Source organism: Pinus tabuliformis, chromosome X, assembly GCF_031772625.1.
Source record: "Pinus tabuliformis cultivar Carrire ecotype Pingquan chromosome X, CPIR1, whole genome shotgun sequence".
Lineage (NCBI taxonomy): Eukaryota > Viridiplantae > Streptophyta > Pinopsida > Pinales > Pinaceae > Pinus > Pinus tabuliformis.
Genome location: NC_142308.1, coordinates 407,995,808 through 408,023,259, shown reverse-complemented (window position 1 = coordinate 408,023,259; position 27,452 = coordinate 407,995,808). Strand labels below are relative to the sequence as shown.

The following is a 27,452-nucleotide window of genomic DNA, read 5'->3' as shown; positions in this document are numbered from 1 at the left end:
TGTAGACACAATGACTTGCTAGATGCTCCCAAAAGGCTTAGTCCTTTGGAAATATTTTCCTCTCTTTAGAAGAATATTAATTGGTTCCACGATACTTGTAGAGTTAGAAATAAATCTCCTTACGAAACTGATCTCTCCAAAGAAAGATTGAACAGTCTTGTTATTAATAGTGGAGGAAACTCCTTGATTGCCTTTTCTCTCTAAGGACGAATACTATTGACATCACTGAATATTGGTTATATTTGTTGATATACATGGTATATCAAGATATGTCTAGACACACCAAGAATGTTTGGACATCCTTGATGCCATCTAAATTTTTATTCTTTTTATTTTCCCAAAATTTAATGGCAAAATAGAAAAAAATCCTATTAACATTAATATCTGATTCTCTAATTTGATATTCTATTTATGTTTGTTGTTTAGATTGATCGATATCAATTTCTGTATACTATTTTAGGAAAGATTTAATCTCTACATTTTAATCCCTATCTATGGTCTCCTAGGTATTCCCAAGTTGTATTGGATCCTCACCCTTGTGTCCTAATCCCCAATACTTGTGCTAAATTGTAAAAATGTTCTTCTCAAAGAAAATCTTTTTTTATATTTTGGCTGATTTACATGCTAGTATAAATGAATTATTTTACTGTATAATTTGTCCTGTACCATGTCTTCCTTTGAAAAGGTGTGAATATTTATTTATTTGTATTTATATGGAGACTAACAAAATAATAAAATTTGGATTTGGTTAGGTGTGTATTTGTTGGTGCAAGCCTTCGTGGGGCTTTGTTAGCTGGTGCTAATTTGCAGAGTGCAAATTTGCAAGGTATGTTTCTCTATACTTTGATGCTATTCGTCTTTATTTATTCCTTGTCATTATTTCTAGGAAGGCATAATAAGCAATGTTTCGAATGCTCTTCAAGCAGACCCTTAAATGAATGGAAACTAAAAAAATGGAGGTCCACTTTTGTGTTTAATTTTATTTCTAATAACATGAATATTATGTAAAACACTATTTATTTAGATTGGCAATGAAAGAGGTTGAGCATTGTCTAGCATTTTAGTATGGCCACTTTTTTGGCTGATGCTTAGTGGTTGATTTACCTTAATAAACACTTAATTCAAGGCAATAATCACATGGTAGATAACATAGTTACTACAAAGTTTATTATGTTGGAAAGTAGGATTGGCTTTGTACCTAGTTGCTAGAGGGAATCAGTGGACCTTGCAAATCTCATAAAACATTTGCTTGAGATGTGCGTCTAAAGTTTAAACCTATGGTTATGTGGAGATAAACTTTGTATGTAGAGGATGGAAACCATAAAATGCAAAGTTGCATGAGATCTGCGAAACTCTTTCTTGTTGTGTGTATCTTTAGAGCATGTAATATAATTCTCTTAACAGTGTTGGTGCATGGTGGTGGGGTGATGACCATGATAGGCTGTGAAGGATCTCATGGATAGGTTTATAATTGCAAACAACTCTAACTAGTTTAAGAAGAATTATTTTTTGAGTATATAACAACTTAATAATGCTGGTTTGTGTATATACTTGTAAAAACACATAGTTTATGTGTACACTTTTATTATATATGTCCACTAGTGCAGGTGTTGGTGTGCGTGTATACATAGATGTGTATGCATATCTTGGCATAGTCACACAAATGCAAGTGCAAACCCACAGTTGTATATATATCAGAGTAACAAATATCTGCAATTTCTCTTGATTTTTCTGTTATTTTTTCTTCTGAGTTTTTTAGTTTGCCAATTTTCTGAGTATTTCAAGTCCCAGTTTATGCTTGCAGATATTTTTCTATAATTTTTTATGTTTCCCACAATCATTGTGACAAGTTTCCTTCCAGATCCTTGGTTATATATTCTCTGAAACAGTATATTTGCAACATTGATATGTATGGTGGAAACAATTAAATCTTTGTCCCTTGACCCAAAACAAAATAAAATACTAGTGTCCGGTTCCATTGCTTTCTAATTAAATCAGAGCTATGGCCAACCTTCTTGCACCTTTGATAGCAGATAGTCAAATGTCCTTTTTGGGCAAGTCTAAGACTAGTTTCAGATCTTCTATTGAAATAAATTGGACTTCCTGGGAAGGTTTTGAAAGATTCTAACACAATAATGAACAACTGCTTCTCAACACAGTAATCAACAGCTGCTTCTCAACACAAACTCAGATTCTTTCCTTCAATCTCTAGAAAATGCCATTGGTCCTCCATTAGGTTACTGCTACTCTCATGTTTAAAGTGCAAATCATGGCCTGGTATGAGGACTTTGAACTCATCTAGTAACCATTCATCTTGTGCAATCCATTAACTTTGCTTCTGTTGCGTTGGCTGCCAACATGGCTACCTTTAAACTTCTTTTCATCCAACCTAATATGCCCCTTCCCCATTCATTAGAAACTCAATGTGAAGATCACACATGGGTTAATAGCTATTCACCATGTTATCTGGGTAACTAGGACGTACAACTGTTCTCTAGGAGAGCAACCTGGTTAGTGTTGGAGCATTAATGTTTATATCTGCTTATAAGACCTGTTTATGTTGGAGCACCCCTCACTTATTTTTGTAACACTCCACAACCCCTAATTCTGTATTAAGGTTGTGGGGCATAACTAGACCTAACTTTCAAGGTTTATTATGAGGATGGGCTTATCAAATTCTTGTTTCTTCAATTACCTTAAATCACAATTCCGATACTGCCATTGTCTTCTGCTCGTTGAGAGCTTTCTGATGATATAAATTTCATCTAATTTTGAGGTCCAGGCACAAAGCTATGTTCGTTTGAAAATCCCCCCTGTTGATTTTTATAAGGTCGTATATACTGATAATTACTTCAAATGATTTAAATATTTTTTCACATTCTCATCCATGATTTCATCATGTGGCAATTACCCAAAATACACCAACAACACAATATTTATGACAGTAGGATCATGAAGAGACAACCATACAAAGAACACAAGAGTTTTTCCTTGGGAAAACCTACACGGGGAAAACCCAACAACCTTTTCCTTGGAGAAATCATCAAGTTCAAAAGAGATACATCAGTCAAATACAAGGTCAAACAGACCAACAAAATAGGTAGGTCAAACCTAGTCCAACTCCATCCTAGTGAAGTCATAAGTCTGCCCAAGAATTTCTGAGTAATCTGATCTGCTACGGCAGAATTTCGGTCTCCTTCTTCTTCCATAAACTTGGTCCTACGACATGGCTATACCTCAGGAATTTATCCCTTCTGTTCACAAGTGCTGCCACGGAGATTTGATCCTTCATCACTGAAATTTGTCCTTCAACATATTGCCTTCGCAGAGATTTGATCCCTCACTTGAGATAGAAATTTGTCATTAAACCCATCCTTTTTCCTTGTTTCCTTTGCATGGCTAAACAAAAGATTATGCCTCAGAATATTGGCTTGTCCTTGCCTGAGAAGTCCGATGTTACACAAAATCGAAATTGCACTTCGAGGGAGGTCGAATGGCTGATATATATATTGGAATAGCTATCCAAATGGGTGTCTCCATGATAAGGCTGACTTGACTAGGAGGAGGGCTGACATGGCTAGTTTTTGCCATTTGTAGCCAAATAAACTTAATTTTAAGATTCAAAATTTTCTCTTTTGCAAAGGACATGAAGAATATGCTTTTAATATTTCTTTTGACCCAAGCATGAAGAACGTGCTTTACATTCATTATTATAAATACATCAAGACCAAAAATATAAATTATGAAGACCAACCATAGCTACAAAATTCAACATCCCCTAGGGTCACATCATCCTCTATATGTGGCTGACCTATGGTTGTCCTTGGCCATGTAGCACCTCCACACTAGTCCACGTTCACTGGAAGCTTGGCATACCGAATCCCCCACCATATTGACGGTTTCCATTGAATGTGCATTGTCCAAGCCTTCGAGGTTCTGGTAGTCTGATATGCCGGTTTACTCGATATGGTTTATGCATTGATATCGTCAATATCCCAACATGGAATACCAAGATATCAAGACTTTGGTGAAATCTCCTATAGCAACAAACGTCCACGATTCACGATATGTCGATGGGCTGGTGGCCAACTCAGCCTACCACCTCATATCACTGCCATCCAATTGTAGTTCGACACATGTTGGGTGTTGCACATCTTTGACTACGTGGCACTACTGACATGTATATCAGAATACTAGGATATTGACTTCCATTCCTCGAATTTCTATAAAATCCCACGCTAAGCGACTTTGTCCCAAAATTTATTTAAACTCGAAACAAAAGGACCAAACCCCAACTTCCCTCCTGGTAAAACCTTCCTATTGGTCAACAATCTACACCAGTGTGCATTATGGTTGTTTCAAACCTTCAACTCGCCTAGACCTTTCCACTCTATTTAATAACAGATCATGGACACTAGCCATGGTTGGGGCTAGAAGTCCTTCGGTCCCATGCTTAACGTGCCATTTATTTCCTATTTGTAATGTGAAAGGTATGGCACAACATTACATTAAAGATTGATTATGGGGCATGGTAACCACCAAAAGTGGTCATCCCTTGGAGAAGCTTTTCTCCTATTCAACTCTTCTAATCGACAGGCAACAACCCATGAGAGCCACTTTGTAGCTGATATGACGTGCCATTCATATCTCTGGAACTTACATAAGTCATATGTTTCCTCGCCCATTTGTCAAGAGCACATGTTGAAAGGTGGGCTTCTGATCAAAAGGTACTTTGTTCGTTTTGTAATCGGGTACTTACGCCTCTTTATATTTGGGCATTTTGGCATGGATTATGGGGTAACTTAGAAGAAGGGTCTTAGCCGTTGTCTTGTTTGTTGAAAATTGTAACTAGGTTTGGTCTTCATAATGACCTCATTGAAAATCATGACATTGTATATTCTTTACAAAGAAATAAAAATAAATTATATTTTATTTTTGGAGTATGGGTTTCATACTCAAGTTAGAGTCAAAAGCATGTTCTTCGTGCTTTTAGGTCTTCTAGGTCTTTCTAGGATAAAGAATATTGGTCATGTGTTATAGTCCCATTGGGACTAATTATAATAAAGAAAATTATTTATTTTGTCAAGAAAAAGCCATGGATAAGCCCAACACCAAGTCGGCCCAAGGAGCAGATCAAGTCAGCCAAAAAGGAGGGAATTCAACCTTCAAGAAAGGCTATATAAAGGTGAGGAACTCGACTCAATTAGTCACTCATCTGACACAAGTTTGATTTGCAATAGCGAAGAAGAGAGAGAGTAGTTGGAGGACGAAGAAGAGGAGCAAAAGTCAAACTTTGTCAAGGATTCTCTTTTCTTGTCTTGCTAGAGTTTGTGAAGCTACCAGTTGCTAGAGGCCAAAATTCTGTTGCAAGGGACGAAGTTGCAGTAGTAGAGTTGCAATATCGAAGTTCTAGAAGCTGTCTCAAGGAATATCTTGTTGTGGGCTGGCTTGGGGCTTGGAGGGCTTGTTGGCTTTGGTCTTTGGGTCTTGGAAGTCTCTTTTGTAAGAAAATTCTAAAGAAGAAGAAAAGCATTTTCTAGGTTTTCCCCTTGGAGGGATTTTTTTTGGCTTGGAGCCTATATCTTGTGTACTTTGTCTTGTTGTGTTCTTCATTGTTTTTTGGTAATTGCTTGATGAACAAAGATCTAATAAAGTAATAAAAGGCCAACAAATATCACAAGTAATTATCAAGTTAAGGAAAGTCATCTAAATATCTAAGTCTCGTGATTTTCCAACATGGTATTAGAGCTAAGGTTCAAGAAGTAGAATGAATATCACATCTTTGTTGGCACTATGGAAAGGGCTATAAGGAAGGGTTTCAAGGTTCTTGGAAATCTTGTTACATCCATCAAGAATTGCCTATTGAATATCATCTCCAAGCTCGCAAAAGAAGTAATAGATGGAAGTATGTTCTCCACTTTATTCGACATTTTCAAAGACGAGAATGTCTGTGTTATTGACAGTGGTGCCTCCAGACATATGACGGGAGAATGCAGTGAACTACAAACCCTATCTAAGGGTAACTCATCTCATTCAATCGAACTTGGAGACAAGAAGAGCTATCCAATGAAAGGGATTGGAACCACTTCGTTGGAGCTCTAGTTTAGTGGAAGCATTCACCTCAACAATATCTTGTATGTTCCAGGTTTGAAAAAAACTTACTTTCTATATCTTGTCTATAGGATAAGGGTGATAAAGTTGCTTTTGTTGATGGTAAGGGTTTGGTTTGGGGTAAGGGCTCAAGTATTAACAATGCTAGGGCGATTGGGATTCATGAGGGGACATTGTATAAACTCTTTACACCTCTATCTCGTGCCCTAGTCCACTTGGAAGTGTGTCCTTTCAAACAATGGCATAGAGGGTATGGACACCTTCGTTTTAAGATTTTGCCATCTCGAAATCAAATGGTCAATGGCATCCCCGAGTTGAAGAAAGAGCATGAAGGGACCTGTAAGGGATGTGCTCTAGGCAAGAACATAAAGAAACCATTTGCAAGTAGTGACACCAGATCTAAGGAAATTTTAGATCTCATACACTCGAATGTATTTGGACTTATGGTAGTCAAGTCTCTTTGTGGGCATCAATATTATGGAACCTTCATTGATGATTACTCAAGGAAGACTTGGTTATATGTTCTCAAGAAAAGGATGAGGTATTCGAAAAGTTTCAGGAGTTCAAGAATGAAGAAGAAAACCTTATCGAGAGAAAGATCAAAATTCTGAGAATACACGTCCAAGGAATTAATAACTTTCTGCAAGGAAGGAGGGATTAAGATGTTAGAAAATTGGAAAGGCAGAAAGATTTTCTTGTATTTATAATTACTTGTGATATTATTATGTTCTTATTAACTTCTTTATGTTCTTTGTCTTCTCATGAAGCAATCATCAAAGCAAAAACGTGAAGATCAAGGACACCAAAAGTAGGCACTCAGTGAGGGCTAAAATCCATTTATAGAGGAAGACCCAGTCAAAACTCTTCCTTTAGTAGATTCAAATTGAGATAGACCAAGACCCTAGACCCTTGGACCTGCCTCCTCCACCAAGTCAACCTTTACACTGTTCTTCCAATCTTCAAAGATCGACTGCAACAATACTGCATCAACACTGCATCAACACTACTTCAATACTACATCAAGGACAAATTTTTGACTCTACTGCATCAGAATTTCGACCCAGCTTCAAGACTACAATTTCAACCCTTTTGTAGCTTTAGTTTCTTCGCACATGTGAGACAATATAGAGAAAATTTTGACTTTCTTAGCTAGATAACAACCTCCTCCTTCGCTATCCCTTTCCTTCTTTCTTCTTGAATTCCACACTTTTTCTGCTTCCAGCTACTGCAATTCGAACTTGTTGAGTGTGTGTCTCCAAATTAGTTGAGTTGCTCCAATATATAGTGGGTCTGTGCGGTTGAATTGTCTTGTTGAGGTTGACTTGTTCTTTTTTGAGGCCGACTTGGTAGAGGAGGCCTAATTGACCTATTTTACTTTAAAATAAATTTCTTTCTTGACAAATGAAGCCCACGAAGGGTCTATTACATTATTACATGGACAAGGACACTTGACATAAATCCTAGAAGCCTACAATGGAGGTTTTGACCTAAAAACATTGACCCAAGGATGAAAACCGTGCTTTAATAAGTCGATATCTCTTACAATAAAATATCTTTTTCTTTCTTTTTGACAAATGCATTAGATCATGACTCAAATATAATTATGAAGACAGACACTAGTTACATTCTTCAATACTCCCTCTTAACTAGGGAGGTATTCATAATTACAAATATAGAAAGGTACATGGAAGATCTCAAAATGAACTACTAAGAGTTCTAGCACACTTAGTGCTATAGACTAGATACCTGACCAGGGTATTCTATTCAGGTGGGACTAAGAGGACTCAAGCTTTAGCCAATTCTAGGTACCATCAGACTTTTAAGCTCTACCACCATCCCAAGGATCTAGGTGTGTATCCAAGGTCAGAGCTCCATGACCAATACCACCCTCCCACTTTGGGATCTAGACATCAACATATAGGTCGACGAGATGTCCTCCCAATCATCTTGCCATAAGATGCCTCATATTTCCCTAATAAACTAGATCAGATATATCCATTTGTCCATGCACGCTTCCAAAGTGTTCAGCCTTCTTATGGAGAGATTTTACTTGTACAAACATATCCCCAATCAGTAATAAAATTTCAAATACATATCCAAGTAAACATAAACCTTTGGGGTCCTCAATCATCCTAATGCCACTTATATCAAGTTATTCATATCGAAAGCTTTTCTTCTTTCATTTCTTCAACAACATCAAATACATCCCCAATTGCAAATCTATTTGTAGTACTTTCAATCATTCGTCGATTTCATTCTTTCTTCAAGGTGTTCATTATGATTGTCATAATATGCCCTCCCTCTCAGCTAGAGAGATGTACTCTTTATATCCAGGCTTCCTCTCAAATTGGGGAGATCAATATCTTCCTTTTTTTTATAACATCGTAGAAACTTCAGCCTTTCAGTGCTTCATTATTTCTCATGGCATCATCATCATTCTTATAGCTTCCTTCATCATGCTTATCTTGAATTACAAACATCTTCAACTTCTTGAAGATCATGCACCTACAAAACCTTAATAGAAAGTGCAACAAAGTACAAATATTCAGAGGCATGAAGTTAACTAAATCATATTACTATAATGGAAGCATTCAAACATTCAAACTTTAGACACCAAATACTTAAGCCTAGATAGGTTCATAATTGATAAGAGACACATCTTTTACATACTAGACTTCAACTTTTAGCTAGGGTTTTGTCACAAACCCGTAGATTTATCATCGAGACAAAAAGTCTTAGATATTGGCAAAATTACAATCCAATCATAATACTATACATCTAGGGCTTTAATATTATTGTCAGAATTTTTTGACAAACTCTACTAGGGTTGGAAATTCATATCAACAATTGAAAACAACATCATTATCTCTTAGAATATAAATCTCTATGAGGGTTTTGTTACAAACCCTAGATTTTACAAATCAAAACATGAGTATTAACAATTAAGTGTGCATACTCACATATATCTAAGATTTCATAACCATGCACTAGCAACTCACAACAATATCTACTAGTTAAACCCAATACACAAACATTAATTCATCAAAGTTAGATATACAACAGTTTTCTTCAGGCTAAGATTTTGATTGGACATATGAATATACACCTAGGGTTCCATTTCTAGGATTTAACTATAACTATCACAAGGGTTTAGCTTATAAACCCTAATTCATTAAACCATAAAGATCTAGGGTTTCATTATATAACCAAGACATTAGCAACAAACCCTGAAGAACTAGGGTTTCTATCATAACAATACCAAAACCCTAAACATCAAAAGAATAATATTTCTAAACTTTATCAACAACCCTAAGATGACTAGGGTTTCAACAATATAGACATACCCTTAACATTAAGAGGCTAAGGCTTTATAGTGAACCCTAAAGAATAGGGTTTTACAAGAATGATCAAAATGAAAGTATGACGAGGGTAGATTCAATCTAATGATTAATCACCCTAACAAGAATCCTTACAATTCAAAACCCTAGACATAACAATGTCAGTAATGTAAAGCATATTTCAAAAGAGAATGAACAAACCTTTTTTATGAAGAGAACCTTGTAGCAAAATTTGTAATCTAAGACATACCTTGAGTTGTTTTTAACAAACCTTATAGGACTTCAATTCTTGAAGGGCTTCCTTTGCAACAAAACTTCTTCCATGCTTCAAGTCTATCCTTTGAAGTCTCCTCCATAACCTTTGTGCATTCTGCAAGCTTTCCTACCCAAAGAAATATATATAAAGAAAAGGTTATTAGCATACAATACAAACAAATCTTAATGTGAGGAGGAAACCAAACATGAAAAGATGAAACAACGAACAAAATACTTTTCTTTTGGTAAAATGGTGGAGGCTCCCTATCAATCCAATCTTTTGAGGGACACCTACAACTTATCAAAATAAAAAAAATGTTCTAACAGGACATGTTAGACCTGCAAACTTTAGAAATCAAAACATAGAGGAAAACAATTCAAAATTTAAAATAGAATACTAAGAGGAATATGTGAGAGAGAGGAATTAGTAGTATAAGTTCTTGAGTTTTGATTCTTGAGTTTTGTTCTTCTTAGGTGGAGCTTCATCGATAACATTTGCTTGATCCTTATCTCTCTTATTATTCCTTGGATTTTTTGGACATTAATTTTTGTAATGACCCATCTTATGACAGTTGTAGCATTCAATCTTGGATAGATGTACTTTCTTCTTTGGTCCTTTGAACTCCTTGAAAGTTCCTTTTTTCTTGTTCAATATGAAGGATCTTGGGATTATGCATTATTCCTTGGGACTAGAAGTATGGTAGAAGCCAAAAGAGATATATCTTGGTCAAGATAAATATGTGATCAAGATACTTCAGAAGTTTGGCATGATGGATAACAAGCCTATGATGACTCCTATGATTACAAACTTAAAGAAGTTGAGGAGTTCAGAGTCTAGTCCAGTGGATCCTACTTGCTACAAACATTGATTGGGACCTTGATGTATCTGGTGAATACAAGACTAGACATTTGCTTTAGAGTGAATGTCCTTGGTTTAGATGGAGCCAAAACATGATCATTGGATTGCAGCCAAGCATATCCTAAGATATTTGCGTGGAACCATACATCACTGCTTTCGATATACTGGTAGTGAAGTCCAACTCATGGGATATATAGATTCAAATTGGGGTGGTAGTGAGACAGATGGAAGAAGCACAACAGGTGGATGCTTCAACCTAGGGTCTTCCATGGTGATATAGACGAGTAGAAAGCAGGATACCGTTGCTTTGAGCAGTACTGAAGCTGAATATGTTGTTGCAAGTGAGGTTTGTCGGGAAGCAGTTTGGCTCAGGAAGTTGTTATTGAACTTGTTTGAAGGACCGCATAGCCCTACATGGATACATTGTGTTAATGAGAGTTGCATAAAATTGACAGAAGACGCGATGTTTCATGCTAGAACGAAGCATATAAACAATAAGTACCATTACGTCAAAAGCTTGGTACGAGAAGGGGTTGTGAGTTGCACTATCTACCTACGAATGAACAAGTAGCCGACATACTGACTAAAGCGTTACCAAACAAGAAGCTTGAGTACCTGATAGGTAAGCTTGGTTTGGTGGACATCTCTTAGCTATTTGAGAGGGAGTGATGTTGGATAGTTCTTGTTATGGGTCAAGCACTAGACTAAGACTAACAACCGCAAGTCTTAGTGAAGGCCATAAAGAGAGAATGGAGTTCGAAGGATTTGATAAGCATCTATATTGGATCTTCTTATGGATTGAAGAATCCAGGGAAAGAGTTTATTGACTGACGCTCTTTGAGGATGAGGTAGGGCATCCAAGATAAGAGTAGCCGAAGAGGACCGATATTCTTTGAGGATCCAGGTTTGGGAATCCAAGATAATAATAGTCATAAAAGGACATACCTTGTAAACATCTGGATGGGGTATGTGCCTTGAGAGGTAGTTGTTGGCATTATGATATAAGTATTGTCCTTGATGGCAACTCTCTCAGATGAAAGATCACAGTCTAGTAGGTAAACTACAAGAATGAAGAAAGAAAAGTATACGCAAGTTCACTATATACCAAGTCGCGTATACACGCAGGTTCACTATATACAAAGGCGCGTATAACGCACACACGCACTTTCACAGAAGGAAAGACACGTACATGTTGGAAAACTAAGTTTTGGTCCGTGCTATTTGGTCCATGGTATTTTGGTATTGATCCATGGTATTTGGTCTCAGGTATTGATCCCAGGTATTGGGTCCAAGGTATCGGTTCTACGTGGTTTTGGACCATGGTATTGAGAGAGGCCTAAACCTATATAAGGAGAAGAAGATCATTAGGCCAAAGGGAAAGTGTGCAAGTGATGAATATCTGATGAAGTGTGAGATCTAGTATGCAGGTTATGGGTATGTGATGCTTTGCTAAGGATGCACCTATGTGGCGAATGAAGGTTGATGGATCGGGATCATGAAGACTAAAATGCATTATCATTATATGGTATGATCATGAATAGTTCAGATTTGAATACTGACGCATGTCTTATCCTTTATATCTGATGATCTGGGTATATCTGAAGTAGAAAATTGCAGCGAAGGTATAAGTAATTATTTTTAGATCTGTACGCTGGTTCCCTTTGGTGAAAGGGCGTATACATGCTGGTTCGACATAGCCAAGTAGCGTATACATTATGAGATTTGATATTTGAGGTTGTTGTTGGTTCTAGTGGTTGTTGCAGAGTTCTGGGTTCTGCTTTGTGTTCTGGTGACTGTGTTTTGACGACAGGGTTTCAGTGATTCAGTTGTTGGGTGATTCAGAGATTGATGATGCAGATATAGTTGATGGTTGTATTGCAGTGGTGATTGATTTTGTATTGATGGATCCAGTCTGAAAATTTATGAAACACGGTCCCTGGAGGAAGGAGAGAAGGTTGTAGCCTTCTGTAGGTTGGCGCCTACGTACTAGTAAATATATAGGCTAGTACAAGAGCTAGGGGGTTGTAGCTCCCTTCCAGTGGTAGCTGGAGAACGAGAGAAGGTTGTAGCCTTTTGCAGGTGGGTGCTTGCGTACTGGTATGAGTCTGCGCCAATACAAGATTGTAAACATGTTTTTCTTATATTAAAGGAAGACGACAGCAGGCGGTTTTTGTCCCGCATTGGGTTTCCACCTTACATCATGGTGTTCATGTGTGTTGCTTATGTGTGATGATCTGTTCTGTTTTACTGCACCTATTCACTGTTTATATGGTTAATAAAGTTTTGATGCACTAATTAAATAACAACATATGATGGATTAACTGAATCATAATTTTACTGGATATACGCTAGTTGCATTAAACACAGTTGCGTGTACACCTGGGTTCCCTTAACTGAAGTAGCGTATACGATTCAGAGTATGAAATGAAAAAGTTATATTGATTTGCTAATACTGATTCACCCCCCCTCTCAGTGTTATTTCCAACAATTGGTATCAGAGCCGGTCATTCAGAATAAGCTTGATCGCTTGAAGGAAGATCCATCATCATGAGTAATCAAAAAGAGAGGGATCCATTAGACCACTAATTTTCGATGGGAGCAATTTTGTTTACTGGAAGATAAGAACCACAGGCTATCTACAATCGCTTGGAACGGATATTTGGGAAATCGTGGGAGGATATAAATTTCCGTCAGCAATTCCTATAGATACGGCAGGTAGAAAGCAATATGAAATCAATGCCAAAACTGTTACTATCTTATTGGGAAGTTTGTCAAAATCAGAGTTTGTCAAAGTCATGCAGTGCAAATCAGCGAAAGAAATATGGGACAAAATCATTCTAAGCTACAAAGGAGATGCTCAGGTAAAACGTGCTAAGCTTCAAACTCTCAGAATTCAGTATGAAACTCTTAAGATGCATAGTGATGAAAGCATAGCTAATTACTTCCTACGTATAGATGAGATTGTCAATTGTATGAAGAATCTGGGTGAAGAAATTAAGGAAGTTGTCTTAGTTGAGAAAGTTTTGAGATCCTTGTCTGCCTATGTTGCAGGAAACGTGGGGGGGGGGTCCGTTTCCAGCTGGAAACTGGGACGAAACGCGGAAACGTGTTTGGTACGGCCAGGAAACGCGTTTCCGGCCGTACTGCCACGTTTCCCGAAACGGAAACGTGGCAGTATGGCCGGAAACGCGTTTCCTAGCCGTACAACCCGCGTTTCCCAATTGAATTGTGTTTTTTTTTTAATTTTTTTTTTCAAATTTGTGTTTTAATTTTCTAGATGTGTGTCTAAAGTTATAAAAGTGAATTTTTGCCCTAGTGTTGATATGCAGTTCATGGTAATGCTAAATTCTTAAAGTAAAAGTGATATTCTCCTTTATTTTTCATTTTCATCCTTTTATTTAAATTTTTAACATTACCATGAAATGACTCAGGATGTTTGAGAGTGGTTTCGCCCTCATTGGATTTCATATGGAGAAAGTAAAATTTTAGATCTCACTCAAAATCCAGCAGACTTTTGTTTTTTCAGGATTTCAGGATTGGGGGGATTGCAATGTTTCCATTGGATTTTATCATGTACTAGGGTATGGAACTTGTATTTAATCAAGAGAACCAAGCCCTCTATGCAGGGGAAACTCCCAATAATCAAGATCCCAATAATCAAGATCATGTAGGTTACTAGGGTATGAAACGTGTATTTAATCAAGAGCACTAAGGTCGTTCGACTATGTAGGAGGAGACTCCCAATACAACAGTGGTCCTTCTAAAGAATGGGATGTGGATGCAGAAAATCCTGATTTGGATCTCTCTCTTGCAGCCTTATAGTCTTTATTGTACTTGCACCCTCATATATTAATATAAATAAAGGCTGATTTTGAGATTTGGATATCTAGTAAAGGTTGCTTTTGGATATTCCGATATTTTTATTTTCATTATGTGATCATTCATGAGTAAATGTGATGTAAATTAAATCTTAATGTTTAAGTGTAATAAATTATAATGTATCATTTATGCTTTATGATTGCACACACACACATGTATATATATATTTAAATATTTTCTATATATATATTTATATTCGCGTTTCCTCGTTTCCAAAATTTGGGAGGTCGCGTTTCGTATCGCTTCCCGTTTCGGAAACTCATACCTGTTTCCCCGTTTCGTGCAACTTAGTTGTCTGCTAAATTTGAATCCAAATTGTCTGCCATAGAAGAAAAGCATTATCTGCAGAATATCACTATGACGTAGCTTTACGGAATCTTAACTGCTTTTGAAATGAGAAGAGGAGGACCATCAAATATGAGAGAAGCCTGATTTAAAGTATCAACAAAGGGAAAAGAAAAACTCAATGAATCAGGATACATTTCAGAAGAAGAATATGAGGTAAATTTTGTCCAGAAGCTTCAACGGGGATCTGGAAGGTTCAAAGGTAAGCTACCTTTCAAATGTTTTTCTTGTGGTAGAGTTGGTCATTACGCTGTGTCAGTACAAGATTGTAAACATGTTTTTCTTATATTAAAGGAAGACGGCAACAGGCGGTTTTTGTCCTGCATTGGGTTTCCACCTTACATCATGGTGTTCATGTGTGTTTCTTATGTGTGATGATCTGTTCTGTTTTACTGTACCTATTTACTGTTTATATGGTTAATGAAGTTTTGATGCACTAATTAAAGAATAATTAGTGCATATCACAAGTAATTATCACAAATATCACAAGTAATTATCAAGGTAAGGGAAATCATCTAAATACCTTAGTCTTCTGATTTTCCAACATTGTTTGCTCACCTTAAAAGGGGGGTTAATTTTCAATCCTAGTCCAGTGGGACCTCCCTTATGGCACATGGATTTACGAAGGGGCACTACTAGGGAAGCCATGATTGAGATAAAGTAGCTCCGTCTATCCCTATTCCATACTTACCACTTTCCATCTTACATTATGAGCCCCTATTCCACCTCCCTTATTAGGCTCAACTGACCATTGATTCTTTGGGATTCGGCACCCATAGATCCTCATACTTGGGTAAAGCCTGGAAATGAATCCTGGGGGTTGATGCAACTAAAAGTGAAAGAAAGAGCATATGATGGCCACAAGGAAAGCAAAAGAAAAATAAAAATGCAAAAGATGGCTGGGACTTACAAATTAGCACGTGGGCAACAACCAAGCATGAGCTCTACCTCTATCATATGGTCATCGCCTGGTTTCGGGGCCAATGTTACCCTATCGCATGGAAGACAAGGAACCCTTGCATTTCCCAATCCCTGATGGGCGATGAACTGCCCCATCTTAAACGGGGTGATAACTGCTATACATAATACAATGCGAGCTCTCATTCCTTGAGCTTCAAGCAGTAATACAAGGAATAATCAAGAAAAAGTAGAAGGCAATATCGAGGGGTGGAAAAACAAAGGCCAAGGTGACTTGTGGATCCACGATTGTTCCCTCCTCACATCTATAAAACCAGGATGAGGTATTCCATCATAACTAATCCCATGGCACTTGTCCATGGAGTTCTTTCCCCTCTGTTCCATCATTATTCACATGGCACCTATCGATTGGAGGGTGGATGAAGGACACATCACTTCTCTTTGGGGGTTGGGAACATGTAACAATGTAAAAGTGAGTAATAATTAATTAAAATCTATAAAGGTGTGTCTTATCAAAGAGACATCTCTTCATATTGAAAGGGCACCCCGCCTAGTATTTATAATGGGAACCCTCATTGTAACAATCATCCTATTCATTGTATTAATATATATACTACTTACAATACAATTGTGTATTTAACATTTACAATACAAACAACTATAGTGTTTGTTTGCTTGAGTGGTATCATAGTAGTTCATTCCTTGGCTAGCTGCTACATTGTTCGTCCTTTAAGGTTTAGGTCCTGAAATCATGAGAACATATTCCCAAGTAGTATCTGATGACCATAAAACTAATCGAGAATTATTACTGGAAATGAGAGAAATACTTGTAAAATCAATAAAGCTTCTTGAAACATTTGATTCAACACCTAAAGATGTAGAAGCCATAAATGAAACTAATAGTCAAAGTGGATGTATGATAGCTGAAGATGAAATCAGGGAAGAAGAAAATGTTGAGAAATCTAGGGCATTAGGATTCAGTGATTTCTCTTCTAATGATAACTGGTTGTGAATGCTTTTTACTTCGTTAGATTAGGTTCTTCTCTTTGTTTAGATTATTATAGTGTTCTTCTTCATCAAACAACTACCAAAGCATAAACAATAAGGAGACAAGAGACACAAAGTGTAGGCGATAAACCAGGGCCAAAACCTCTCCAACTTAAGAGGAAAACCCAAAACGAATTCTTCTTCTTATAGAGACTTCAATTGTCGAATACCAAGACCAAGACACTTGACACAACAACCTCTCCAAGACCAAGTCACAAGATCCTTCTTCACTGCTTCTTCTACTTGCCCAAGTCAACACAAGTCAAGAAAACAATTTTGACCTCCATTTGATGTATGCTCCAACCTTGGCAATGAGAGCAATAATGGATCAAATAGTGGTGTATCGAGCAACGTGTGCAAATATTTCATCATAATCTACTCCTTTTTGAGAGAAGCCATGAGCAATGAACCTGGCCTTGTATTTTTCAACACTTCCATCAGCGCTGTGTTTAATTTTGTAAAGCCATTTTGGGGTGACCACAGACTTGTCCTTAGGTCTTGGCACCTAGTACCAGGCATCATTCGTCATGATCGATTAATATTCCTCATTCATCGCATCTTTCCATACTTGATGCTTTACAACTTTTTGAATGTGCATGGTTCAGCTTGAACAATAGTACTCATGGCAACCAAGTCCCTTGATACCTGTTAAGATTCTTACTTTTGCGAAATGTTGCTCTTGGAGCAATATGTCTTTCAACATCTTCGAGAGTATCTTTGAGCCATAGTGGTCATTTCCTTGAGGTAGAGGGATCACCAGGAGGTGGATCAATAGGATCCATCAGGCCATCAACATCGGGCATAGTTTCATCCGTTGGAGGTTCATCTTCTTTTTCAACAACATCATCATCGTCTTTTCTTTGGGATAGGGAGATCTTTGGCTTTCCCAAGGGAAGTGTTTTAATCAACATGACGACTTCCTTTCACATCTCTTTGACCAGTTACATAGATTTTATATGCCTTTGAATTTTTACTATCGCTGATGAATATACCTTTCTTCCTAGAAGCTTCCTACTTATTCCCTCTCTTGGTTCACTGCTGGAATGGCAATGGCTCCTTCTGGTTTTCACCAGGCCTACTTTATGAAGCCCTTAGCTCAGCAGACATCCTCCTGGTTACTGAGACTCATGCGAGCCTAGTGCGACCTCTCCCCGACATGATAGGATACCAGTGGACTGCAGTTTGCAGACAGGAGACATGAAGCTCATGAGGTGTCAGGGGATCAGGGGGTGTTGCTTGCCTCATCCGTGATAGCCTCAGGAGCAGAATATCAGTGGTCATGACTGATGAGTATGCCAGATTCATGTGGATTCAGATCAGAGCCAGAACATCACCTCCGAGAGACATTTATGTCGCAGTCTGTTACTTCCCACCTATCTCGTCTTCCTATGCTATTCACAATAGCTCAGAAGGAGACCCTTTTACAGACCCGTACTCTGACATCACCAGGATTTTTATAGTGGGGGACGTCATTCTCACGGGGACTTCAATGCCCAGATCAGTGACCCCCAGATTCCTATGCACGACTGGACAGAGGATATATTTTGCACTCGAGGGATTAACCTGACCACGATCGGCATGCACTAGACCTTCGAGGATCAGTTGGGACCCACCACAGCCTATGGGAGGTATCTGCTACAGTTGGGAGAATCTCATGAGCTGGTAATTTTGAATGGCCTACCATGTTTCCCATCCTTGCACTTCTTTACTTGCAGACCATTTGGAGGCGGGGCAAGTGTGGTTGACTACGCTATTGCAAACCCAGATCTCCTTCCTTACATCAAAAAATTCTCGATCGCCCCCATCCCTCTTGCAGATCATGCACTTCTCTCACTATCTCTGCAGTTTGACCTCCCGAATCCATCTCCTACTCTTCCCTGCAACCCTCCTAGGACCACATTCCGATTTGACAAGGTTGACCTTGATCTCTTCTCCTCTAGCCTCAGACAGACACTCCCATCAGAGTCCCAATTCGCCTCTCTCAGCTCCGCCAAGGACAAATAACAATGCCTCTCATATGCAATTTGGGACGCTGCGCTCCAATCCTTCCCCCATTCTACCCGTACCGCCACCACCTCTCGCAACCGGGAAATTGCCCTATGAATAAATGGTATGAATAGGAATGCAAGTCTATGCATCAGGACCTCCGACACGCATTCCAGAACTCCTTACCAACATACCTAGACCTCTGTTCAGCCTATCATCGCCTCCTTCGCAGCAAGAAGCGCCTTTTCATTGCCCATAAGAGATAGGTTCTTTCTACTCTCCTCCTTCGCTCCCCAAAAGATTTCTGGGGGACCATCCTTTCCCGATGCTCACCTACCCCAGTCGACTTTGATCCTGCCTCAATGTTCTCTCACACCTCCCAGCTATATGACATTCTTGGGCAGCCTCTGATTTAGGTTACTTCCCGCCCCCCCACCTCCTGCCACCTTTTCTCCGACAAAGATATCAGAGAGGCAATATGGACAATGAATAGCAGCAGGGTAGTAGACAAAGAAGGCTTCAAGGTAGAATTCTTCAAGCATGGACTTCGCCCCCTAGTATGATATTTGGTGGACCTTTTCAACCAGGTGGTTCGGGATGGATTTCTGGACAGTTGGTCACACCACGTTATCTACCCGATCCACAAGTGAGGGCCTACTTCCGACCCCAACAACTACAGGACAATCATGGTTGGGCACACATTCTCCAAGCTATATGCTACAACACTCCACAAGACACTCTCCCATTTCCTTGAGCAGAGACAACTCAGGGCCAAGGGCTAAGCAGGATTTCGCCCAGACCACCAGACGATCGACCACATCCTTACTCTTCGTGTGGTGATCGAGGAGTCTAGGCATCGATCCTCTAAAGTGTACTGCTGCTTTGTAGACTTCCGGAAGGCCTTTGACTCTATCCCGAGGGAATATCTTTTCCAAAGGCTAAGAGAGATTGGCATTTCCTTGACTCTCCTGACAGCTATCATGCGCCTCTATGAGGCCGTCCTTGGCTGTCTCCGCACAGTCGGAGGAATGTCAGATTTCATCCGAAGCACCATTGGAGTCAAGCAAGGATGCCCCCTTTCTCCTACTTTATTTGGGATCTATATCGATGAGCTTGAGTCCTTCCTTCGGGAGCATATCCAGGATACAGATGGGTGTTTTCTTCACCAGGTCCTGATTTCCATCCTCCTCTTTGCAGACGATATTGCCCTTATTGCCTCCTCCCAAGAAGGCCTTCAGAGACAGCTGGATGCTCTTGCAGCTTTTTGTGACTAGAGGCATTTAACTGTGAACTTGGGTAAAACCAAAGTGATTATCTTCAATGGAGTCAAGAAAACTCGGACTTCCACTTCCTATTTAAAGGAGAAGAGATCAAGATTGTCAGCACTTATACATATTTGGGAGTTCAGTTTTCAAGGCCTTGCTTCAGCCTGTGGCCAGCCCTTCAGCGTCGGATCAACAAAGGGTATGGCTCCCTAGTCCTGCTGGAGAGGCAGTGTTTCCAGCACCATTTCCAAGACATTTCGTCCAAAATGAGCATCATGGACACTTTGATTCGCCCTACAGTGCTTTACGACTAAGAGATTTGGGGTCCCTCTCTCCTAGAGTCAGATTGGGCTTCAGCGGAGTGGGTCCAGACCCTCCTTTTGCGCTGTTTCATTAGGTGCAAGCAGACAGTTCCTCAACACATCATTCTAGTAGAGTTCGGGGCTCAACCTTTCCGCCTAGAGGTGATATTCAGGCTAGTGTCACTCCTGTACAGGCTTCGAGGCCTGGCAGACACGAGGAAGGGTCGTCACAGATACCCATATTTAGCATATTGCTCCTCGGAGAACATCGCCTGTATGCAGACAGACCGATCCAAATGTTGGTACACCGGTGTGACAGAGCTTTTGGAGGCTTCAGGATTCCGGATTGACCATCTCCCTCCTTTTCAGTACTCTCTGAATGCTCCAGGCCACCTCCTTCCCAATCAGCAAGAGTTGAACAAAATCATTAAGGAGGATATTTACAAATGTTACATTCAGACTACATGGACCAATCCTCCCAATGGGTTGCGTCCAAAAATGGCCTTCTACGCGGAACATTGCTTAGAGATCAGGGATGGGCTCATCATTAGACCCCAGTACATGTTCCAACATTGGATGCATGCCCTTAGAATCCCCCTCGAGCAGATCAGAGTTGGGTCTCACAGACTCCGCGTGGAGACAGATCACCACATCGATAGGGTAGATAGGATTTGCCAACTCTGTCACTTACAGGAGATAGAGACATAGACACACTTCATCTTCAGATGCCCTGCTTACTACGAGATTCAAGGTTGTTTCCATTGTCTCTTCAGGTCTTCTCAGACTTTGATTAGCTTCCTCAGATACGTTGATCAGAGATGCCTTGCACTTTATCTCCAGGTGGCCTTCAGATTTCGGGCCCGTTTTCTTCAGCCCCCCACCAAATCAGACACCATGCAGAAGATCACGGACTTCTTTAGGGCGCTACCATCAGTGCGGGGCACCAAAAGAACCATTGACTGACCCACAAACACTGAGACCAGATCAGTGCGGTCCCGGGGAGGCCGACTCACCAGACTGCACCAGCGCTCCAGGATTGTAACCACCCCTAGGAGGCGCCCTAGAACCTCCAGGCGACAACCCAGTATGCCCACAAGATAGTAGACTTTGACAAGCTTCTCTCAGTTTTTTTCTCTTGATCTCGGATGTTAGGAGTAGGAACTGGGTAGGAGACTCCTTCCCCCCTTTTTCTTCTTCTTCTCCTTCTCTGCTTCATTGCAGTGCTTTGTTTCGAAGCCGAGAGCTTCTAGCTTCTACATTTACATTTACTTAGATTATAGATGTATTTTTTGCTTTTTAAAAGAAATGTTAAAGGGGATTGTTTGGTCCACCGGCTTGGCATGATGTAATCATTGTAACTGATAGTCCCGTTGATCTATTATGGTCATTTGTTGGACATTAATAAAATTATCTTATCTTATCTTATCTTTAGGTACATGAAAGCATACAAGACAACCAAAGATTCTAAAATGAGAAACATCAGGTTTTGGCTGTCTTGAAACCGAAAGCTTGATGTGGGCTCCTATTTTGAACATATACGACAGTGTTGGTAGCTTCTCCCCATAAGAATTTCGGTAGACCTTGATCATAGATGATGGCACGAGTTGCTTCCATAATCATTCAATTATTCCTTTCAACAACACCATTCTGCCAAAGAGTGTATGGAACAATTGTCTCCCTCTTAATGCCACCCTCTCTGCAAAAGCCATTGAATTTATTTGATTCATATTCGATGTTGATTTTTAATGTACCTTGGACAAGTGGTTTCCCATAGGTTAGTCTCTACCTAGGGAAAAGTGTCCAAAATAATTCTTTTCCTAAGTGTGACTTTATAAAGTGAAAATGACTTTATAAGTGGTAAAGTCAATGTTAAATTATAAAGTGAAAAGTGACTTTAGACATAAAGTACAATGTGGGTACTTTATTTGAAGTTACGGTCTATACGAAGTTGAGGTCTCGCTATCCGTCCGAAATCGTCCTTATACAGAGGGTACTCACACCTATTTTCAACATGGAAATGATCCAGCGAATAAACCAAATAGAAAACTACTAAAAGTAACGGAGGAAATCTGGTTACTCCTCGAAGGGAATTGGATCCAAACCGATGTAAAATTTGCAAAGAGAAATAAGATAACAAAGTCACATTCCTGTTGATTTCCTTCGCATAACCATCCTCAGATTTTGTTCGCCGCCCTTCGTTTCAGGTGAAGGATGGAGAAGTTCAGCCATAATTTGGATACAATGCCTGAGTTTCAAAATTGACTAAAACAGGGAGTGCGGGAGACTGCATCTGAAATGGACATGTAAAATAGACAGAGAGCAGTGCAGGTAAAAGGTAACAGGTTCGACATTTTACTGTTTACAGGTAATAGGCAGCATGAACAAGCAACCTGAACAAACGGGGAAGCAGAGGACATGGTTTTGTGAGCACAGTGGACAGGCAACGTGAACAGGGTTTCATGAGCACAGAGCAGTGAGGTAGTTAACTTCTAAATATGTAAATGTTCAGAACATGGAAAACACTCAGAAGAGCCAAGGCATAAAGAGCAAGGAAATTTCAGATTTTTTGGAAACAAATCATTTGGGTCAAGTCAAAATTGCTTCAACAGACAAAACTGAAGGTGGAGTTGGGTAAACGCAAAGCAATATGAGGGCATTTTAAGGCATAGGATTGCTCGCCTTAAATGGGGATGAATGAGAAGAAAACCGATCAAGATCAATAAAAAGAAAAAGAAAATAAATAAGAGAAACAAAAATAAAGAAGAATCAATCATTTACAGTCCCACATCTACACCTCTTACTTGGTCATCAGATCTATATGTCCAAGAACTGATGAAGGTCAAAACAAGGCTGGAGATTGTGAAAGCTAGAGAATAGGAAAGAGACCGTAAAATTTCAGAGATCACAGTTGCAAACCAATGTCTAATGGAAGGTAATAGAATTTTAAAAGAACAGGTAACAATGTTACAAGAGGCTCTAGAGACAGGGAAACAAGAATGGAAAAACATGAAAGAAGTAATAACAACAAACAGAGATGTGATAATTTCTAAACAAACTTAGGTAGATACACAGGTATCTCAGCAAACAAACATTTCCAAAGAGAAGGCAAAAATGAACAGTGGGAAAAATAGTCCAAAAGAAATCAAAGCTAGAGCTAAAGACGCTAATGGTTACATAAGGACAGAGGAAGAAGAAGATGCAAGTGATCGTAGAGCACATGAAATAGAACAAAAAGAAAGACAGGACAAAAAAACAAACTTTATTATCAGGGGAATAAGAGATTATGGGAAGAATGAAAGTACTCTCAATTTGACAAGAGACTTTTTGAAAGAGAAACCACATTGGAAAGGGCAAATTTGCCAAGCAAGAAGGGTTGGGAGGATATGTGAAGAGAGGCCTCGACCCATAAAAGTCACCATGGCAAGCGTACAAGAAAAACGTCAGCTTTTGGGCAAAAAGAAACTCTTGAGAGGCTCATACTTCTTCCTCGATGAAGATTTGACCAAAAAACAACAAGAGGAGAGAAGGGATGAAGTAGAGAAAATTAGAACAACAAGAAATGAAGGGAAAAGGGCATGGTTGTACAATGGAAAAGCTGTTATTGCAGTGTTTGGGCCTCTAGGCAAATTAGGGCAGCAAGCTGACAGTAAAGAAAAAACAGAGAATTCAATAATAGAGACAAAAACAACAAGAGCAACATGGACAAAAAGGTGGAAGACTCAAATTTGAGTCTTATGTGCCAAACTGCGTAGCATTCAAATCCTACCTAGGTCTACCTAAGTTTAGTTTGTTGGAATTGTAGAGGTTGTTACCCTTGGAGGAGGGGACTTGGGTTAGGGCCTATTGCGAAAGGTAGAGACATAATTTGTCTCACGGAAACTCATGAGCATGATGGTTGCAAAACTCTTATGTTTGACAGTTATTTGAAGTTGGCAGTTTGGAACAAGGTAGCAGAAAATGGCAAAGGGTATGGGGGAATACTAGTTTTAGTGAAAGAAAAAGAAGGCCGTCACATTCAGTTAATTAAAGAAGATGCAAATAAACAATATTTATGGTTGAAAATATTAGAGAATGAGAATAACATAAGAATTGTAGCATGCTATTTTGCCCCTCAAGTCTCAAAAACTTACAAAAATAAGGGGCTTGACAGCAAGGATCCATATGCAGCTTTAAAACAAGATATTGCTGTGTACTCTCAGCAGGGAAAAGTTCTTTTAGTGGGAGATTTCATGCTAGAACAACAAATAATCAAGCTAGCATCCTTTGTTGCAAAGAGGATAACGATCCTATTTGGTTCACTGAAGAGGAGAATCCCCAATGGATGAGGTGTTTAGAAGATGACAAAGTTAGCAATCATTTTGGAGATAAGTTGCTTACACTGTGTGGGGCTTTCAACCTAATTGTTTGCAATGGTCTAGATAGATGGAAAAGGTCTGGGAACTTCACTTGCAACACATACAATGGGGCAAGTGTCGTTGACTATTTGATGTGTTCACAAAGCTTAGTAGAAAAGATAGATGAAGTTAGTGTTGGAGAGCATATTTGGGACTTAAATCGGACCATAACCCAATTTTTATAAGGTTATTATGGTTAGAAGAAAGACAACATAAGAGGAAAAGCCAATGCTCTCGACAATCACTATCAAGGGGCAAAATTCTTCTAACACAAGAAAATAGTACTATCTTCAAGACAATGTTAGAGAGATTAATTCAGAAAGAGAAAACTGGTTTCAAACACTTCAGTAGCCATGAGTTAACAAATATAATCCAAAGTGCACTTGAGAAGTGCAAAAGAGCAAAAAATAGGAAATCAGAATCAAATTGCTTTCTTGTAAATGCTTGGTTTGATGAGGAATGCAAAATGGCAAGGAGAACCTTGAGAAAGGTAGGAAAAGAGAAGAGGAATGTAAAGTTATATAAGCATATACTAAAAAGGAAAAAATATGAGTTCATGCAAACAAAGAGAGAAGAGTTAATATATTTAAGCAAGAATAATCCAAAGCTTTTCTGGTAGGAACTGCAACAAAGGAAGAAGCAAATTGAAAATAATATTACAGTCAATCAATGGTTTGATTATGCAAGGCAACCCTATGAGAAAGAATCTGAGGTGGAGTCCCCCCCTAGGATCAACACAATTTCAAAGCTCCTCACATTACAGGAGGTGGAGAATGGAATTAAGAAGCCGAAAACAGGGAAATCAAAGGACTTGGTTGAACTTCAAGCAGAGTATCTAAAATGGGGAATGAACGCTCTTGCACCGCACATCATGAAAATATTCAACAACATCATTCAACAAGGATTCGCAAGAGACTAGACAACTAGCCTAGCAATACCCCTTTTAAAAGTGGAGACATTAATAATCCATCCAACAATAGAACAATTATGATCAATTCTTTGTTTGCAAAGCTTTTCGGTAGCATGGTAGAAGATAGAATTAGCAAGTGGGCAGAAGTAAAATAAAAGAGGGCAAGAGGACAAGAGAGTTTTAGGCCGAAACATTCTACAGTGGATCATGGCATCACGTTGAGACACATTGTTGAAAAGGTTTGGGAGGACAAAGAAGTATTTTGCTGCTTTGTTGACTTCAAAAAAGAATTTGACACAGTCCCTAGGGATAAGTTGTGGCGTAGAATGGAAGAACTTGAAATTCCTGTGCATTATAGAGCCGCTGTCCATAGACTTCATGAAGTGAAAGTCAAAATTAGAACCTCAGCAGGTATTTCAGAAAGCTTTAGAAGTGACATTGGAGTCAAGCAAGGTTGCCCTCTATGCCCCACTCTTTTTGGTCTATATATTGATAAATTGGAAGAGTGGCTAAATCTGCAAGGTGGAGATGGTGTTCGGTTGGGGGAGTTTGTGATAAAGCTTCTTTTATATGTTGATGATATTGTATTGATTTCTAAATCAGCCCATGGATTGCAAATGCACTTATATGCCCTTGAGCATTTTTGTAGAGCAGTGGGGATGCAAGTCAATACTAGCAAGACCAAAATAATGATTTTTTCTAATAAAAGGAAGCATAGCCAGCATACTTTCTTCTTTGAAGACAACATTCTTGAAGAAGTAAAGGAGTACAAGTACCTTGGGATTGATTTCAACAACAAACTCAATTGGGAGGACTGCAAAAAGAAGAGAATTTTAGGAGGGTGGAAAGCATTATATGCTCTTCAAAACAGAGGTAGAGAGGCAGAGTTATGGGATTGGAAAACGATTAAAGTGCTTTTTGGACTCCTAGTTTGTCCAGTGATGCTATATGGGTGTGAATTGTGGGCTAGCAGCACTCCCGTCTCAAAATGGAAACAAATTGAGAAAATCCAAAAACGCTTGATCATGAGCAAGTTCAAAATAAAAAGTTCGGTACCTTATGAGATAATGCTGAGTGAAACAGGAGCAACTTCCATTGAAGCAATTGCTATGGTGCGGTTCATAAGATACCTAAAAAGAATTGAACAAATGAGAGTAGGTAGATGGCCTAATGTTATCTTCAATGAAGGAATCATTGAAAGAAAGAAAACATGGATGAAACAAAACTACACATGGATGCAAAAATGGGATATCTACCTCAATGCCTGTCCCACAAATAGCAAGGAGCTAAACGATTTTGTTATGGAGAAGTTTCGTAAAACGGTATGGGGCAAAGAGTTGGGTAGAAAGAAGAAATATTACATTGAGGAATTGAACCCTACGTGTGATTTACAACAAAAAGAGTTCATTGGAGCTAGCATTTCGTGGAGGGCAAAGGTTCTTATTGCTCAATTAAGGACCAGCTCACATCAACTTCGGTGTGAAACAGGACGGTGGAAAAGGCCTAAAGAAGCTTGGGAAGAAAGGGTGTACACATTTTGCACGTCTTGGGCTGTGGAATCAGAAAAACATTTCATTTTGGAATGTGATGCATTCAAAGACATCAGAGAAAGTTATGAGAACATGTTAGCATCGGTTTCTTGGCATTGTCTTTTTAGCGAGGAGATTGTTGGAAGGTTGGGTCAGCTCATCATCAATTTGAATAGGAAAAGGACTGAATTACAAAGAGCGAAAAACATGGAACTAATGGTCTCATAGACTATTTTTAGTCTTGTGGACCTTAAAATATCATTTCATTTCATTTAATGGGTGAGTTGAAAAATAGAAAGTGAGAATTAAATGCA

At 39.0% G+C, this 27,452-nt stretch overlaps 1 protein-coding gene across 1 annotated transcript in view; it reads left to right on the top strand.

Annotated features, from left to right (window-relative positions):
- Positions 1–27,452, top strand: part of LOC149140252 (uncharacterized) — a 221,480-nt gene that overhangs the window by 137,450 nt on the left and 56,578 nt on the right. Inside the window, exon 8 of the mRNA XM_089450939.1 lies at positions 753–826. Coding sequence (XP_089307065.1) covers positions 753–826 — 74 coding nt within the window. The remainder of the gene's footprint in view (positions 1–752; positions 827–27,452) is intronic.